General features: G+C 41.3%; 1 protein-coding gene across 2 annotated transcripts in view; it reads left to right on the forward strand.

Moving 5' to 3' along the window:
* Nucleotides 1-18,981, forward strand: part of insyn1 (inhibitory synaptic factor 1) — a 42,565-nt gene extending 23,584 nt beyond the window's left edge. The window contains exons 2-4 of one of the 2 annotated variants that reach the window (XM_071531980.1): nucleotides 18,037-18,260; nucleotides 18,342-18,650; nucleotides 18,729-18,981. In XM_071531980.1, the coding sequence (XP_071388081.1) occupies nucleotides 18,037-18,260; nucleotides 18,342-18,650; nucleotides 18,729-18,858 (663 nt within the window). In that variant the 3' untranslated portion in view covers nucleotides 18,859-18,981. Of the gene's footprint in view, nucleotides 1-18,036 lie in introns of both variants that reach the window. The other variant, XM_071531979.1, reaches the window with a different exon arrangement.
* The last annotated feature ends 1,301 nt before the right edge of the window (nucleotides 18,982-20,282 follow it).

The following is a 20,282-nucleotide window of genomic DNA, read 5'->3' on the forward strand; positions in this document are numbered from 1 at the left end:
TTGCACTGCTGTCTCCTCTCTGTCTCTCTCTGCCTCTCCTCTCTTCCTCCAGGCTGCAGCAGACTGAGTCTCTGCTAGTGACTGACTCATTCTCAGCCAGTCAGTTATCTCTCCATCCAGCCCTCAGATTTCACCACTCCTTTTGTTGTCATCAATCAAAGCTAGGCTGCCAGAGAGAGAGAGAAACACTGAAAGGTGTCAAAACACTGGCCAACTAAGGACTTGCACTTGTAGGTCGGCTCCACATTTACGCATGGACACGGATTCCATGGATTATTAATGCAGCCCCTTTTCAAATGTTTCCCGGAACCTTGTAGAATGGTGTGTGAAAAAGCAAGGAGCTTGCATCAGTGGGTGCCTAGAGAACACCAGTTATTGCGTCATCCAGACAGAAAGAGCTAGCAAACAGGCGCTACTGTAGGTTTGGAGGAGGTGTTTTGCTGGCAGGCTGAGTATAAGGGACAGGGTCACAGAGAAATGCAGGCGAAGACAAAGAAGCGAGGGAAGCTCCACTGAAGAGCACCTCACGAATGTTCCCCACAGATGGCTCGATGAAGCTTCCATACTATACCCCTACCTGCTAATTAGATGCCGGGCCTGACTTCACACTTTTTTTTCCTGCCAATGCCAACTTTATTGAAAAGATGAATATGCTTTACATGGAACAATACATCTCCATTCTTCACTCCATCCAATTTGTGTCAACAGCAGAGCACAATAGGCCCACTGTTTATGTACTAGCAATTTAAAGCGTGAAAGCCAGAGATGGAGTGAGAGAAGAAAAGGCTAGAAAATTGCCTCTCCTGTCCTTCAACCCCCTGTACATTGCTTATTTTTCTGTGGTAATTGGTCCCTTTAATGTTCCAACAGAATGCAGGTAGCTTATGGGAAGGAGAACTCCACGCACTGTGTTATGTCTTCATTTCTAATGAGATAGCAGAACAGACAGTGTGGCAGACTGGAGAAAATCTGATGGATGCACACATTATATGTTACCATGCTCTATGCTCCTAGTTAGCCATTATACACGCCTCCCTTTCACATCTATGTGAGTCTGACCATTCAGCTATGTAGAGGGAAGCCCATTCTGTTCTTGAACTATACTCATTTCCCAATAGACTTCAGAAGTCTATTGGGTTATCTATTGGTACCACAAAATTACCACAGATATCACAGCTAATAGCAGCAATTTTGTCTTATAAATTTCCAGATTTTAGGTTGAAACACAATGTTTTTATGTAATTTATCTTTTAATCTTTTAATTTTCTATTTCATGATATATTGTTGCCAATGTCTAACAAACTACAAATTTGGTCGCATCACATAACGTACTTCTATCTCTAGTGCAGTGAGCATGCACGGTTGCACTCTAGGCTCTAAGCTAAATTTACCAGCTTCAGCTATTGGTTTCAATTATTAATTTAAGTAACCTAATGTGTTTTTTTAAGGATGAGATGAGGAGTATTCAGAGGTTAAAATAAGTGCAGCTATGCTGGAAAAATCTAGCTCGTTTGATGTGGCTTTTGCATCTGAGAACAAAAAGTTATTTGATTGGTCTACGCACTGACACACTGGCTTTCTGGCCGGTGGCACCAAACAAGTACACACTTTTGTACTTTTGGGTGGAGCTCTCCCCTTCCCTGTGACTGGACACACCTGTGATTGCCCAAATCTTATAGGATACTTGCAATTTCGCCATCAAAGAAAAAAAATATATGAACAACTGAACTGAGTTAACCATGACATTTGTCTATGATCAATGACTTTGCTGTGTCATGTCAACCAACTTATTTTCAGTCATTTATGCTCACTGAGGTGCAAGTCAGTCTGCTGGTCCTCGTCACCCACAGTGGGGATTAAAACAGTGCAAAGTGAGGCCAGGAAATAGTAAAAAAAACAAAACTTTGGGGAAGTACTCGTGGTTCCACTGACACGCGATGGTCCAGCGTGCCTTGCACACACTGGCCACACCCTCGCATTGTGTGCTTACTTGCTTCTGACAGTGCTCTGAAAAATACTGCCCCAAACAAACAGCATTTTTTTCTGTACATTCTTCCCTCGCTTTGGTAAGGTTTGTTTACCAGGCTCATCTTGCCGGAAGGGCCTGTGTGAGTGAGGCAGCTCTTCCCCACACACCACCATGCCTCCCTGCCAACTCTGCAACCTATAATTATCAAGAGACACACATTAAAAAAGCAAATCAGGAGAATTGTTGGAAGGAAAATGCTAGCAGTTTATATACAGTATATATATTGGAGCAATGCCACAGCATATATGCCACATATACTGTGGCATTGCTCCAAGTGATCATATACTGTAAGTCTTCTCTGCAGAGTCCCTACAAGTAATGTCAGTAATCAATATGTATCAGAGCTTATGCATAATATTTCAATATGTAATTAAAGGAGTTGATCCATGCACATTGACGAATTGTTCTCACAATGAGAGGGCTGATGAAATTCATCCAAAAAGGGGGAGGAAGGGTGTAAAGAGCTCCTCAGTGGAGAGCCGTGCCAGCACATCTGTGTTTTTTGATGACTAATTTCACATTCAAAGGCAGTATTTTACCCTGGAATTTTGTGAAAATAAATGTTTATTCTTGTTCTGAAAGGGTAAACCCTTGGATACAGCATAGAGGGAAAGAGAACGTATTTGTGCAGGTGTAAATGTGGGAAAATTCTTGTTTGGATGCCAGAACATCTCAGCGGTGAGACGCTTATTTTGCTGTCCTTGCCTACTTAAGTATAAATTATATGTGACATTTTAGCAGCGCAATTGAAGTAAGAGTGCTGTGCAGCTGCCTATAGCATTCAGAGTATACTCACAGTGGAACTTATCAAAATGCAGTAAATGCCTGACTAACTTGCAAGTGCACGTCTGTGTTGTGTTGGGCTCTCGGTATCATTCCCTCGTTGATGAGTGCTTGTTCAATAACATCATAACAATGATCAGAATTCACCCTACCCCCTTTTGAGATGAGACGCTGATTGCTTTATTGATAACTCTGACACCCCACTGGTGGTTGACGGCTCACAGCACACATAACCACAAACTCCATCACTATCCACCCAGAATACACAAAGGTTTGATCATTCACAGCATCCACACCCACTACCACCACCAGCCACCCCAATAAGTTTTCTCACACTCAGGTACTTAATTCTATTTACTTCAGTGCTCATCTCACTACGTACTCTGGCTGGGCCAAGCTAAAAATAGGAGAAGAATTTGTATAATGACAAAGAAGGTCATTGCAGGCCTCGCTATCTCTCCAAGGTCTGGCGAGAAACCAACTGAGGACTGATTGTTCATTTCTATTGTTAGTAATGACACAGACTGCTGCAAAGAAGTTATCCGCACATTATGGGGAGGAGTGTTGGCATCTGTCACCCAGATGATTGATTGTCTGAAGGAGATCCTTCAGTATGTAAGATTTTGGTTGCTGTTTTACAAGATGCAGTGTGTGGGTGGGTGGACGGGAGAGCGTCTATAAATAGAGGAGCCGGTGATTGTGAGGGGGTGATGGAGGCAGGTATGTGTGGCAGCCAGATGGTGCCTTGTGGGGAATGTCTCCCAGTGATTTTGTTTGCAAATAGGTCTCTGTAAAGTCGCCGGCTTCTCCCCTCCAACTTCCCTGCTGTTATAGGCAGAGCTTTAGGAACTGCCATATCTGATAAAGGTGTCGCAGACTCAAAGATGTCCTGCCGCTTGCCGGAGAGAGAGTGAAAGTGACGCACTGTGACAGGTTTTGTCACTCTCTGAGGCGACCGCCCTACAGATTGTCACAGATAGAATTGGCAGAGCCCTGGAAGCAATGACAAATTGTTTTGAGAGAAAGAAGTAGGAGAGCGAGTCATGCCAATATCTGTGGCCTACTTGAGCACAGTGGTGGAGAAGGAGGGGAGTGTGCCATCACTCAAGATCTCAGTTCTCAGTTCCCATTATGCACAGGTGTCATGACCCCGACAGGGTTCTCTCTGCAGATAGTAGCACTAAGGCAAAATGTGTCTCATTCAAACTACACAATTTAACATTAAGAAAATAGTAAAAATCTGAATATTTTTGTAATAACTGAAATGTATGTCACATAGATTACTATTCTTTCATTCACTTAAAATATACCACATTTTCTTCGAAGACTATCCTGGAGGTTGCAGAAAGTTAAGAAAAATAATATATGGTTTAGGTGAAAACAGGTAAAAAAAATTCAAGACCTCAGGACCTCAATGGTTATTCAGTAAAACGTTATCTGACTCCGATAAAAGTTTAACTTTTTTGTTGTTACCACATGCATCAAAGAAAAAAGTCCACCCAAATACATAATGAACATACATTATTCCTATTATCTATAATGTTATAGATCATATTTTTCCTATTATATGTTTCCTCCTTGTGAATGTGAGATTTGTGCACATGCATGAATGACTCTCCGAAAAATAAAAACAAAGGAAGTCAAGACTCTCTTTATGTCATCAAGAGGCCAATCCTTGATCTGCTCCACTGAGTGAATGTGAGAACGACATTGTGAACACAGTGACAGAAGCCAGGGTGATTTCACGGAGATATGGGCACATTTTCTGGTTCATAACTGCTAGCACCACACCAAATAAAGCTCATTTGGGTGTAAAGGCTCAAACAAACATTTTATGAGTACACAAATTCAGTCTCCAATTATTTTTTAATAGAGCAACTCCAGGTTTTATCTCCTGAAGTCATCACTTGCTTACAGTCTTAGTTCTTTGATTTCTAGCTCAGGAGAGAGTTGTTCATGTTCAAATACGGTCTGAACTGTTTAAGATTACAGGATTAATCATATGCAAATTTTGTTTAAAGATGAATTTTTGTTTTGAACATTTATATAGGTCCCAAAATTGTGGCTAAAATATTTGCTGAATGAACTGTGTCTTTCACTGTACACACAACTGTAGCATTCACAGTTTGTGTGATTCCTGAACAAAGACACTATTCATTTGAGAATGCTGGCTATTTTTCAGGTTTTCAGTTTGTTTGTTTTTTACTCTTTACACCACTTACTTTTTACACCTCATACTGCCATTTGTAATGGCTTTTAAGTTGAGTACAACTGAACAAGTCAATAAGGCATTGGGAAAGATGATCCATCATAGATTGGTCCCTGTATCTATCTGGCCCCTTATGTTGGTCCCTACATCCCTAGCCATGATATAGTAAAATACACTTTGTTTATTTTAGACCACTTTCCCACTTCCGCAAACAGTTCGCTCCTCCAGACAGTGAGTCACAGTTACAGTCCTGCGGGAAAAAAACGCCTTGTTGATAAGAGGTCAGAGGAGACTTGTTTAAACTTACAGAGTGGCCACAAATATGCAAATAACTGCTTAACCACAGTGGTGTGCAGAAGGGCATCTCAGGACGTACATCTCATCAAACCTTGAAGTGGATGCCTACAACAGTATTAGTCAGAAAAACAGAATAGAGCAGAGTTCATCACTAGGTGTGTGCAGGATTAAGTTTGTTTTTCTGACAAAGTCAACTAAGGGATCTATGAATAGCAGTAGTCATATGCACATCCCAGGTCCCGGGCTGAGAAGTGCATATCAGAGAGAGAGATAAAAGACCACACACTCTACTGCTCAATACACACCTTTATTGTGCAAAAAACATTTCGATCCCAATGGATCCCAAGGACTACCCCCTTTTCCCACCAGCAACACAACAAAGAAGGTCTTTTGGAGGGTGCATGTTGTTTTTTCCTCTAAACTACAACAGTATTAGACCATGCCAGGTACCACTCCTGTCACCTAAGAACAACAGATGAAGCTACTGTGGGCACATGATCATCAAAACTGAATTATTAAAGAGGGACAAACCTATTCTGCCGAATTCCAGTTTCTATTGTGACATGCAGATGGCGGGTTCAGAATTTGCCGTCCTGCCTGGTGTGAATGCTATAGGCTAGTGGTGATAATGGTGTAGGGAATGTCTTCGTGCCACATATTAGTCACCTTAGTACCAACTGAGCATTGTTTGAATGCCACAGTATATCTAAACATGTTTGCTGACCAGGTCATCCCTTCATGGCCACAGTCTTCCCTTTGTCGAATTGATATTTCCAGCAGAATAATACACCATTTCATGAAACATGCATCATCTCAAGATGGTTCCAGCAACATGACAGTGACCTTAGTTTACTAATGGTCTGCACAGACCCTAGATGTCAACCCAGTAGAGTACCTTTGGGAGGTGGTGGAACGAGATGTTCATAGAATGAATGTGTTGCCAAAAACATCAGCAGGAACTGAGTGACACAGACCATGATCCCTGTGGATGGCTTCCAGCACCTTGTTGAATTCATGCCTCAAAGAATTAAGGCTGTTCTGGGGACAAAAGTGTGGCAAACCTGGTACTAGCTAGGTGTACCTAATAAAGACTCAGTGACTGAGTATAAATACTAATACTGTATGTGCTTGTATAAAAATCTATTTACAGTAATATGTAAATGTAAAGCACATCCACATCTAGTGACTTGGAATGTTTCATAAGGAAATATGCTGCTGCAAATATTGAGTGATAATGACCACAGAGCCCTTTGCCTGAAAATACAAAGCAAAGACAAACAAGATGGAATAGAAATGAATTGTCTATAGATACACTCCTACCCACCACCGCCACCACCATAAACCAGCAGAGACAAAGCTGAAAGAAAATATAATAAATTGCATAAATTGTTTTTCTCTGGGCTTCAATGTTTTCACTTTGGCATGGTAGATCAGGCTATATTTGTTGGGTAATGATATATGGGGTTCGCACAATAAAAGAAAATGGGAGCACACTCCCATTAAAGATAAGCACTGCAGGCCAAGGAAACCTAGAAATGCCAGTGGCATATTGATTGCATGCCCTGTATTAATAGTAGGGTTAGCTGCTCCTCTCCCAGTCAGGGCTTTTCATCCAGACCCATGGCCCAACAACAATGAGCAGCAAAGAGAAATCACCCCAAGTATTGCTCCAATGGAATATGATAGAGGTGCTGAAAAGTTGAAAAGACAGTTGTAGTCAATTGAAATGCAAAGAACAGTGAAGTAGAATGTGGAATATTTTGTGGGTTTTAGCTCTTCCCATGCTATGATTGCACTACACAACTTTTTATCTCGATTTTATGCCTGATTTCGCCATTCTAACTGTATTTCAAGAGTCTGTGTTGACTCAGCAGATTTGGGAGAGCTGGGACCTCTGGTCGGCAGAGATACTTTTGTTGGGTGAAAGGGTTAAGGACTCAGTCTCTTGACTTCTGATCCATTGTGTGAAGGAGGAAACGATTCAGTCTTGGGCAAGCGCCTTATGTAAAATCAGAGTTTTTGTAATGATGATAATGTGGTATGTGTATGTAGAGTACTGTTTTTTTTTTCATTTTCCATATTTATTCATTTTTTACCAAAGATCATGTCAGAGTGTGGGTTATGGGGATGGTGCAGTGGTGGGACAGACCTCTGGTGCCATTATGTAAATGCGCGGCTCCAACACCTATTACGTTCTTTGAAATCTTAATAAAACATTCATCACAAAAATGATTATTTTTTGTTTGATTTTCATGACTGTAAATCTGGAGAAATCTCCAGAAAGACTCATGTAGTGTGAGAAGGGCAATGGCATAAATCTGACAACAAAGACTGGCAGTAGCCAATGAGATATGAGCACATGGGGAAAAAAAAAATGCATGACAAATTGATGAATGGTGATAGGTGTTTATTACTTATCTTCACTGGCCCACTTTACCTATTATTATACATATGGGCCTGTCTGTGCAGATGCAAGGATACACACATTCTATTTGCCTTTTTTATTGTATTGCTGTAAGTCTGCATGTTTAGAGACTGCATCAAGGATCCCCATGAATCTGTTTTTTAAGCTTGCCACTAGGTAGAGAGCTTCTATGTTTCTGTACTTGATTTCCTTGGCACTAGTTCCGCCAATTGCTACTGTGGCAACTGAATTTCCCCAAGGGATCAATAAAGTGCTATCTTATCTTATCTTATCTTATCTGTTGGTTTGTCCATAACGAGGAACTTTTTGGGGACAATCTTCATAGACTTCCATTCATTTCTCATGCTCACTTCACTTTCATTGACTTATATCTGAGGCAGTTACCTCTACTGGTCAGTACATGGTGCCATCTCCCTAGAATTTAGCTAATTCCTTAAACCAACTGTTGTAGTGTTTGAGATCTGCTGTTGCCATTGTTGTTGGTCACCTGTTGTCAACAGTTGTCAACTCTGACTCATCTTCCTTGGCTGGGTTTTAACTTGTAGCTAAACACAGGTCTGTATAGCACAATGTTGTATCACGTAAATCAACAAGAAGCAAAAAAAAAAATGTATCATTTGTGGCAGGCATGATAGTTAATAATTAACAATTATTACTAATCAGTAATCAACATGGCATGGCAATCATATTTTGGTCTGTGATGTTACAATAATGTTCCTAGCTGCCAGTTAATTAGTATCATAAGCTATAAAGGAAAAAGTGACAACCCACTGAGCTACGTTAGGTAGCTTACCTGGCCGATAAGCAGGAACAAGTTTTTATATGGGCGATTCATTTACATTTTATTGTAGGGCCTATTGCTTCTGTTTTAAAGCATGTTGCTGATTGAACTGTCTTGGTTGATCTGAGTTCCTTTTGTGAAAAATATGTCACAAGCTTTTCTGAATACAGGGATGGTTGTTAATAGCAGCCTTAGCTAAACAAGAATCTTGAAACATGTTGCTTTTCCAGTTTGACATTTAACTTTTTGTTACAAAAAGAGAACAAATGATACATTTTTCATGACATGTGAGACATAATGCATTAATGGATGATTAATTCAGTCAATTATAAATAGTACTCTGATTAACATAGAAATCTTGCTGGCTGAACGGATTGTAGCAATGCTAAATATTTTGCTGGGTGGGGGGTTTGCAGTTTGAACCCCACTCAAGGTAAAGGCATTGAAGCAGTGTGGTTGACTCATTGTGAACGTAAATCTGACAACTTTGATGCTCTAAAAGCTCTTTTTAGTAGGGTACGTTGTACACAAATAAGATATACCGTATCTTACTTGTGTTCATTTTATTTTTTTTTTATTTTGACATTTACACTTGACAATGAGATCCCTAAGAGTAGTAGAAGCTGAGTAGTGTAAGTTCAATATGAAAACAGGTCTGAATGAAAGAAGATGATCCCCTACATCTCTCTCTCTCTGTATTTTCTTTCTTACTTTCTTTGTATTTTCTTTCTTTCTTTCCTTCTTTCTTTGTTTCTTTCTTTTTTCTAAACAGAATTATTCTTTTGACAGTAGCGCCTTCTATCAATGTTGATGAGTGTGCATGTCCTCTTTGATAGGCACTTGGTTTTTGTTTGTGTGTGTGTGTTTGTTTTTTTTATTTATTTGTTTGATGGTTTTTTGTAGAGGGTTGCAATGCACTTCAAGATTCACCCCCTCTGAGAGTAAAAGTTGCCTTGGGTCTTCTTGATTTTTGTTGTTTGTGCGATGTTGTCATCAGCTTAGCCTAGATGTTGGGAATTCTTGGAAATTGTGTTAGTACAATTGATATATGTGGGCTTGATACAGGTGTCAAGCTTGGAACTAGCCCTAAGTGTTTAATGTGTTTAATGTGTGATCTGGGCTCCTTGCCTTATCACTTATTGCGCACACCTTTCTGACAGCATGACAATAGATTCGGTGAAAACCTGTTGTTTAGCCTGAAATTTTCAATTTTCAGCTTGTTAGGATTTTACAAGTTCTTTAAAGCCGGCAGCTTTAGTTGTTTAGACATGATGCAACAAAACGCATCACATCTTAAGACAGTTACTGCAAGTGTACAGCAGTCGATGGTGTGCACGAGTGGAAAATGGGGGTGGGGGTGAAGAGAGGGTGCAATTGCTCTTGTCCTTTTTATTCTAGGTGCTCAAGTGCGCCTATAAGGAACTTTACCAAACTGATGTCCAGTCATCTGAAGCAAAAGCCAAAAGGTGTAAGGAGCAATGAAAAAGTCTGAAGGGCACTTGCTTAAATTTTCGTTATAGCCATTTCACACAGAAAAGCTAGAAAAGCAGCTGCGCTACTTGTGTTCGCTACTTGTGTTCGCTACTTGTGTTAAGCAACTCAAAAGAAGCTACAAAAGCAACTGAATTGTTATCCATGACCTGACAACTATCACTTTTTAATTTGCTCTACTTTACACATCAGCATATGTAGACAGGCAGCCGCAGCTGGCCAGCAAAGAGTAAACATGGAAGTGCAAAAGCAATGGCATCAAAACTGTATGAAAAAAAAAAAAAAAAAGGCATGAGGCAGTATCATATGCTGTAATGCACTAACATGGGCAAAGCAAGCATTAATTCACTCTTGTCGTTAAAATATCATGCGGTTTTGATCAAAATAATTTTGTAGAAATCATAGCTCTTTACTGAGCAGTAAAGGTTGGGGAGTAAAAGTTATATTATTGTGAAAACCGACTTTAACTATGAATCTTCACACCTTTGCTGCAAATTTTCACACAACTCCAATAATCCTCTTGTCATATTCAGAAAGATTTATACGTCATTGCCACAAATGGGATATCCGTAGGACTGCACTGAATTTGTACTTTTTTATTTTTTTATTTTTTTAGATAGGGTAGATTGGCTGATTCTCTGCTCACTGGTTTGGCTTCTAGAGAGACTGGAAGTTGGAACTGTCAGGGTGGAGGATTTACCGCTGGATTGGGCTGAGCCGCTTCCTGCAGTGGTGTGCTCTCCCCTGCCAGAGAGATTCTCCCCTTACATACAGGCCAACCATGTTTACCCTCTAACCCACCACACACACACACACACACACACACACACACACACACACGCCGCAACACATGCAAATCACTTTAAGACTTTCATTGGCCTTCTGCAAAAAGACAGCATATTGTTAATGAAAACGCCATTGTGGCAAAGTCATTAAAACGGGTCAGTGTGGCCTGGCTGCGCTCACATGCACACCTATTTCCTTGCATGCGCCCAGCGTGACCTGCCAGTGCCCGGGCCTAATCCGAGCGCTATCTCAGGAAAGCAGACAGAGTGAGGAGCCCCGTAGCGTGGCGCTTCCATCTATTTCTGGTCATTACCAGCGCTAGGCCTCTCGACACAGATAGAACCAATGAAGGAGAACCTCAATAAATGACCAGTGTACACTGCCAGTACCTTCGCGTGCTGCACCCTCTGCCTCCCTGTTGCTGGAAGACAGACTTCTCACCTCGCTCCCTCACTGAGTGTACAACCCATAACCTCTCCAGCATTATAGTGAAAGCCTTCCAATAAACTTGCTATTTGCCAAACAGCAGGTGGGAAGAGTGTGTCCAGTCTAATGACCTAAATTAACCAACATATACTGAGAGCATTAGGCTAAGGAAGTGGTTGATTTCCCAGGCCTCAAGGACTGCAGTGGCCCACCTCCTCGAAACCCCCAAAGGGATAAATGATGCCCATTATGCAGTGAAGTTTGTAATGATGCTTTTGATTAGCGAGTTGTCAGGAGGTATTGGCCCTGCTCTCATCAGTGTTGTTTAGCACTTTAAGACGTCCATAAAGATGAGTGTTTTTTGAAGAAAGATGAAAAAGCAGGAGGCATGTGCCTAATGAAGTCTCAGGCTTATAGCCCCTCTCATGACAGGATAATTACACCAAATGCTTCCAGCGAACACTTCAAAGGACACTTCATCCCTGCGCCAACACCACACGACACATCTCACCAATCAAGATGGCCTGACCTAAATCAGGTCCCCCTGGCTTGTCTGTAATGTCTCCCTCCCTCAGACACGCTGAAACTCTGCAGAGTCAAGTATCACATTGACATTCAACATAATTGGCTAGTACAATAAGCGTACAGGCTTCGTGACATTGCTGCAGAAACATACTGACGACTTAAACTTAAAAGTTAAAGTATCCTACAGTTTGTGCTGAAGAAGAACAACAGGATGTTACATGCAGTGCAAAGGGAGAGTGCAAAACATACAATAGGACAGTAGGTTATACATATAAATATATATTTAACCTACAATATTCAGCTGTTTGCATTTGAACAACATGGCATACAGAATGACCGAAGCTGATGAGGGATCTGTGGCTAGTGACCATGTAGTGCATTCATCCAGTGTATGATGAGAAAGTTTTACTGAAAAGAATGAGATGGATGAAATAATGATAAGCATTGGAGAACATATACTTCTAGTGTCCAAAGTTGGAAAGTTGACATTGTACATTTTGCAAGTTGTGCACACAGACGTAATAATAATTACAAGTGCATAAGAACAAACTGAAAATGTTCTCAAAATGCTATATCATCTAGTGAATAAAATGCCTAGAAGAGATTACGGTTTAAGTGTCACAAGTAAGACTTGTAGTAAGAGTCACGTAATTCTCACTGGACAATTTTTCAAGTGAATCCAGTAAATATGTCCTTTCAGAGTGGGTCGGGGATGATAAATTAGCTTCTGGTGGATGAGATAAACAGTATCACCACAATGTGAGTGTCTAGGATGCTACCCTATTCTTGTCTTGAGGAGCGCTAAATTGAGTGGAAACGAGGATGGGATACAGAGCAAGGAGGAGCTGGGAAGCTGCAGGAGCTAAATACATTAAAACAATATTTGCAAACGTTTTACTTCAGTGCCAGCATGCGAGGCCATTTTGATAATTGCTGAGACTTCCTAACTGGCATAAACTGCTTCCAGCGCTGGAAGTGCTGCACAGGGGCAGGCTGGAAATCTATTGTGACATGTTGAGAAAGAAATAACACTTAGATGTGTTTGAATGGCTCCATTGAACACATTTCAAATTTTCTCATGAAAAAAGCAAATCAATGCCATGCTGCATAATTAACAAACAAGCACTGCAAACTTTTCTCAGTATACTCCGAAAATGACTCCTGGAAGAATGGGCGGCACAGGAACAGATGGAGAGAGGCCACTTGAACACAGCGTAATGATGCGCCACAGAAAATTCAGACAAACCCAGTGAGGGTGTTATGTCTCATTTATTTCTGTAAATCACACCTGATGTATTTTTCACATATGTACAAACTGCATTGCGACAGTTGTCATTACATTTGAGAGCTGTATTCACTTGCTGCGAAATACTCCAAAAGTAGTAGAAGATAGACTTTGAAAATATGCTACTCTGCCCATTAGGATCATTACAAAAATGTTACAGACTGCTTATTCAGATCATTTGCGTACATAAGACTTGCAAAGGATGGTAATCTCCATCCGTTTACTAGACAGCTAACAGAAATGTTTTCATACACAAAGTCATCAATGCATATCAAAACAAGCTATTCCCATTAAACATCTGTTTAAAGATCAACAGCGTGATAAGAACATGTGGCAAATACCCCCCTCCCCATCAGAGGCAATTTCATACACAAATTTTCACATTTGCTGATTTTGACCTCAGCAAGCATTTATCAGCAGCACGTGAAAATTAGTACTGGAATAACATTGGAATAAGCTAAGCATTTTCAATTAGCGTTGACGGAGGACAAGCGCTCACTCCGGGGAAACGAGACAGATATCCACCCATGATAAATAAATCATGATTCCAGGTGGAGGCGAATATTAGAGAGAAAGACTCTTGTAATGATAGTGGACAGTACTGAATCTATTTCCGAGATCACCACTCCGCCTGAGACGAGGCTCTTCGGAGAGTTTTTACATTATCGACCGTCACTCTGTGTTAGATTATCTTTGCCTGTCTTTCCCATCACTGTACCTCACTTGGACAAGGTTCCAAGTGCCCTCCTTCACTCTGACCCTCAATTACCCGGCCCGATCATCTCAGACAGGTGTTGAGGTGCAGTAATAAACCCTGGCCTGATGCTACCTCAGCAGCCGCTCTTTTAAAGCACCACTGAGAACTCTGAAATGACTGGACTCAGTGTTGATCAGGTGCTGTGACCACAGTTGACTCATGTCTGCTGGCTGATATTGTGGCACAGACAACACAATACCATTTACAATACCACTTAGTGTCCTGCGAGACCAGTACAAACAAGACTAGGTGTGCCTAGTGGTGACTGGGCAATTCTGGTCCTATGGTGGATGGACTATGTTCTAAAAAAAAAATCTTGCCTGTGTTTAATGTTATTCTGTCTTGTAATCAATTTTAGAAGACAATACAATGCACTCATGCAACACACACACACACATACATGCACAACAAATGTACTTTGGCACTGATTGAAACAGATATATCATGGTCAACTTGTGCTATAGGAACTAAAAATCTTATTTGCCCCTTTAAATAAACACTTCTGTTCTACGTCTGGTTTGTCTATGCTAGCTAAAACCAGCAAACTCTGCTAACCAAAACTGATATGTTTCAATAAAAGACTGCTAACTGACATAGATAATACCATACACGGTAAACTATATAGTATGGTTTACAGCAGACTTTCTATTTATGTTATACAATTTTAGCATTATCGGCAATATCTATTTCGCAGTCAAAACTATGCAAACAGAGCAAACAGCTGTATTTACACCAGAAGAACCTCCCCCTATTTCAGGAAGCAAGCCGAGACAAAGCAACATCTCACGCCTCCGCCAGACGGCCCACGCCTGCAGGCAGCACAGACCCTGGCAGGCAAATGTGTGTTAAGCGTGAGCCAGTCTAACTTCTCGGGCTGGTCACCTGCTGTGGCTGATGCCACCTACTGGCCCAGCAAAAATAGTGTACATACACAGCAGGGGACAACATACAACACACTGACAAGCTAACAACATTCCCAATTAAATTATCAGTCCAGTCAGTCTAGTAATGCCAAACAAAATAGTGAAGCGTACAATGTACTCAGAAGTGGGCAGCAATGAAAATGTCAGTGGAAGCGTCACAAGTAAATTAAAGACAAAAGCTCAAATCAAATCCCTAGCACTTATATCCATACTTATATACATCACTGTATAACCGTGTTGTAATTGGAGGCTTTTTGGTCACAAGGATATGTCATCACTGCATCATAAACTTTGTAGAGTAATAGTGCCATAAAGTCCATGGGGGGATGCACAGCCTGACTCCAGAGGTTTATTACAGCTTAAAGCAATTTTACACTTTTCTGCACATCCAGGATTTAACATTTTGAGCAACCTCAGTCAAAAATTATTTAAATATGCTTTTTTTTAACTAGTACATTTACATACAGTATTGCATGCCATCACAACAGCTGTTCGGAGCAGAGGAGCATAGCAGTCAAGCATGTTAGTCCTCTGACCTAGGACAGTTCAGACAACATTTCTGAACGTGTCTATGTCGGAAATCAAGGAACCATGGCTACTCTGTATTGTCATGACGAAGCGTATACCCACAATGAGCGCAACACTTACTTCATGTACTCAATGTACAATGTTTGTCTTACCCTTCACTTTCACACAAGACAGATTTCCTGTCTTGTGTCTGGCTTAGGGGAGAGTATTGACTGTTTAGTAAAACAGACTGAACTCTCCAAGGGCAAAGCACACAACAGATTTGAATACTGAAACCCTTTACAGATAACATTCCAGATCCATTTTTGTACTCTGATCATACTGCCAACCTGACATCATGGCCAAAGAACCCCGACAAAGAGGATGTGATTTTACTGTAAAGCCTGTAATTACTCTGCATTCTCATTTTGACTGTTGAACATTCTGGCTGTGCCTTTTCCATTTCAAACACATTGTGCCCCTTGCTAATGACTTGTTCCTGATGTGTTCATTCATCCTTTGTGCTAAAGCAATCTGTTTACCCAATAATTCACTCCATAGCTCGCTCATCACACATTCTCTTCCTGGAAGAAAAAGCAGAGATTACTGTTCATTGTTGCTGCATTGGGCACATCTGTGACCTAGAAAGATTCAGCAGACCCTTCGAGCTGAGACAGTTATCAAGCTGAATTAGCCTACATACTGGAGGCAGGGGCCAGGCTAACCAGGAGTGGAAGCTGGCACAGCTTACCGTTAACGCTGGGGAATGCATTTCAAAATGGAAAATAAGCAGGGTCATGATCCACTGCAGAGGTAGATTAACATTCAAGTGATGTTTAACAACTAGAAACGTCATTACTGCAATTCATTTCCTGCAAATAACTTTCCTTTAACATATCACAAGAAGATACTTACATACAGTGTTTTCTGTCTGTATTCAAACTATTTTAAATACAAACAAAAAAAATAAATAAAACTAAAAGGAGATTTGTTTGAGATGACTCATTGCTATTGACTCATGGATTAACTGATAGCCAATAGAAATAGACAAATTAGGTCTGTATTGGTGCCATGGCAGGCTTGTAAAATACATTTGACAGATAATTTTTTAACACATTGATTAAATTAAATCCCTTTCTCAGGATGAGTAATCAAATAAACAAAGCTATTCAGTCGAATATGGGTCTGAGAAACATCTTACATTAACACCTTCATGAGTAAAAAGTCGGCAAATCACACAGCAAACAGGTTCAGTAATTCAAGGATTAGTTGATTCATACAGCCCAGTTCCTACTGGGCTGTCTGCCAGCAGAGACAGCCATAGCCCAGGTACTCACGAGGCATACCATGCCACAACTGGCAGATCCGCAGAGAAGCTCATTGACAAATGAGCCAATGCCATGCATGCAATCACACTCAGATTCAAATGCAAATGTTTTAATTCAACAGCACATGCACTGAGGTGCTATATAAAATGTGGTAGTTTAGTGTGTTGGTGTGTCCTGGAGAGACTCTCTAAAAAGGTTTATTCTACCTGCAAGTAGTAACTGGTAGGGTAAACCAATTGCACTTCTTATTTTTAATTCAATTTTCTTGAGCAAATTTATGTTAGATTCAAATCGTCATGTTGGAATATTTGCACAAGATCACCACGCTCATGGATGCCAATTGCTGTGTTTGCAGTGGAGATCACCCGAGCTATCAGTGAGCACATCAGCAGAACAGTACTCCTTCTTAATCAACATGTTTGTACAGTCAGGTCTCTGAGACTCGTAATTGCCCCTTTAAAGTTGCTGCGCAAAAAGAATGAATTAGGATTTTAATTCCACATGCAGGGATAAGGCTTTGTGTTGTTGTTGCTATTGATACAACCATACTCATTTGATGTCACAACAAGAGCCAGAAAGCAAACACTGCAAATAATTATGGAGGCAGAAAAAAGGATCATGTTCCACAAATCTCAGGGTAGAACGATACTTTCTCTGGCATTCAGCTGCAATTATGTTGCAATTCCACATGCACATGTTCTAAAAAACTTTTTTGAGTTCAAAACATGAGGCTTAATTGCCAAATGGTTTGGGGAAATGTATCATTTACAAGCTACATGAATGCTGAGTGTTTTCATTTTACAATGGATTGTTGTTGAGAGCAGAACATGCTGATTAAAGGTGCTAAAATGTCAAGTATTGGGGGCTTGAATTTTATGTGCTGTCAGCAAATCAGTGGTGTTTTGAGCTGAAGTGCTTTTTATTCATGAAACACTCAACATTCTGTGGCTGCTGATGACTGAAATATTGAGGTTAATTTTGAGGTGGCAAAAAATGAAATGCTTTTACATTATAATTTTCCATGCAGTAGGTGAAAGCAAGAGCCTTTTCTGGCTTTGCATGCGAAACCCTTTCCTACACCGTGAACAAACAATCAGGGATTTATGGATGGAAATTAGTGTCTGAAGCAAAAAAGGATCAATCAGTAGTTGTGAATAATTCTCAGCTTTTGTTTCAACCTGGTTAGAGTACCAAATCGGTGGGGTTTACAGCATCAGGGAAATTCAGATAGTGTCAGGTAAGTTGTCAATCACAGAGAAGTATACTAAATTAACTTTGAAATACTTTCCTGTGGTTGTCTACACCTGCTGACAATCATTTTATTGTCTAATGTGGACAACCCATTCCATCTGGCACCTAGGTAGGACATAACAACCATAATAAAGTGCTTGGAAATACTAATTGACCCATTTGTGGCCTGAAGGCTCGTTTCTCTATATAATCTCATCGGCTCCTCTCTCTCTGCTCTCCCTTTTCTACGGCAGGTGGTGGGTCAGATCGACAAACTAACGTCAGACTTTGACTTTGACCTGGAGCAGGATGACTGGACGGTGGCCACAGCCAGCAGCACGTCCAGCAGCGAGCGGGGTCTGGGAGAGGCCTTCAGGCTGGACTTCCTCAATCCAGATGTGCTTTCAGATAGCTGGGAGTTCTGCAGCTATCTGGAGGCCTCCGGCGCCTCCGCCCGCAGGCCCGGTGAACAGCCGGGGGACCCGCAGCCGGAGCTGGGCCGCGGGACCATCCCCACCCAGACCCAGACCCCCACCCCACCCCCCACCACTGCCTCGGTCTACTCCCAGATGAACGGCGGGCTGCCCATCCCCAACGGGCCCCGCATAATTACTCCAGACTCGTCCAGCGAGGAGGCCAGCAGCTCCACGCACAGCCACAAGACTTCCCGTACATCCGGCACAAGAGAAAGGGTCCGCTTCAGTGACAAAATTCTGTACCACGCGTTGTGCTGTGACGATGACGAAGAGGAGGAGGAGCAAGGGGAGTTACAGGAGGAAAAGAGCGGCTGTGCTACACCGGACAGTGATAGTGAGCCCAGTCTCCTGGCCAGCTCGGTCACCCCCAAGCGCTCTTCCTCTGAGCACTCGCTCCTCTATAACTGTCTGGACCCTTCCTATGTCTCTTCGCCAGTGAAGGGGACAACGGGGGCTCACACACTACCCAGGAAAGGTCTCTTAAACCCCGGCTGCCGTAAAAAACTGCTACGAAACAGCAGCACACAAACTGTCTCTGACAAGAGCACCCAAACTGTACTGCCCTATATTCCAACCAAACAGAAAACAAAGGACCACTGAGAAAGCCCTAACTTTACCATAGAACTCATGAAGAGGACTGTGTACTATTTAATATTAAATACATAGCTCATAGATTAATACACAAATAAATTAATTACTAAATAAATAAATGATATATGGGAAATCACTCGACTACCTAAAGTCATTCCGAGGCTCAGGGAAAACAAGATGAAGTGAAGCAGTTCCTTATGTCAGTGAAAGACGAGTTATTGGTGGACCAAAAGGCTAGTGCCTGTTATCATGTTAAAAGATACACTGAATGGATTCCCTATGTATAATCATTTGCAACAATTACAGAGATTACAAAAGCAATCGTTTTTTCTAGAAAAGTCTGAAGTGTTCAGAAATTGGAAAGTGAGTATGAAGAGGTCCTTTCCCCTCCTCATACAATAGCATAAATCACAAAAAATATAATGCTTGTTCCTATAATGTGGATACAAAACACTGCACATTCTGTACTCTGAATCTGTATAAACATTGTCTTTTTCATGTTCCAATTATTTCAAATGTCAAGGGTATTGCTGCTTTCAGCAGGGAAATGTATCTAGATGCACATGTCAAGCCTCTTCCTCTCTTTGATGTCAACAAACAACTTTGAGTGAAGAGCCAGAAAACAACACTGTTTACCTGCCCTTGATTTTATAAATCATTTCAATTTGATCTCTTCTTGGCCTACTGCGGAGACTGTAGCAGACGGGTGGTAGGGGGAAAAACAGATATATACAGTAGTTTGAGAATCTGCAGTCCACACTCTGACATTTCCAATCTTTCTGTTCCTCTCTACAAGGGGGCGATGTCATTAGACCTGGGATTTGAACTGAATAGCAGTGCACAAAAAAATGCAAAAGGTTTTGTCTCTCCATTCAGTTGCCCAGTGGGGAATTGGACTCAATAGAGCAGCATTTTATTCACAGGGCTAACGCCAATAGCCGTACTGATCAATATGGTAGAGGGAGGTTGCAGTGAGAGGTCTCTCTGCTGAGCATGCACGCCATTCTCCTGGGGTCTGTGAACAAAAACTCACAGTCAGACCTATTTACTTACACTGAGTGGGAAAAAATTGAGAATTGTGGCCCTCAAGAACTGACATTTCAAAAATGTGTGTCCAAGAGTGAGAGTTGATGGCAGAGACAGAGAATGTTCCTGTTCAAAGGCTTTTACCAAGCAATAATCTACCCCGGGGTATGGCTTTGTGAGCCTGCCCCCATCGCCCTTACTTTCCTTATGTTGTATTTTCAAATATGAAAAGGTGAAGTGAAACGCCGCAGTCTCAAAGATGAACATCCTGTGGTAAGTCGTTGAATCCCGTGAACCTGATCATTGTCTCTCTGATCACCCGATGTGGACTCATCCTTCCGCAGTAGGCAGAGATGACCCAGCACCTTATTCATTCACTTAGAAACAGCTACTTTTGTAAGGGAGTT

Source organism: Centroberyx affinis, unplaced genomic scaffold (assembly GCF_046629955.1).
Source record: "Centroberyx affinis isolate AG114_WGS23_722 - 3 ecotype Tasmania unplaced genomic scaffold, CSIRO-AGI_Caff_v1 ptg002151l_1, whole genome shotgun sequence".
Taxonomy (NCBI): Eukaryota; Metazoa; Chordata; class Actinopteri; order Beryciformes; family Berycidae; genus Centroberyx; species Centroberyx affinis.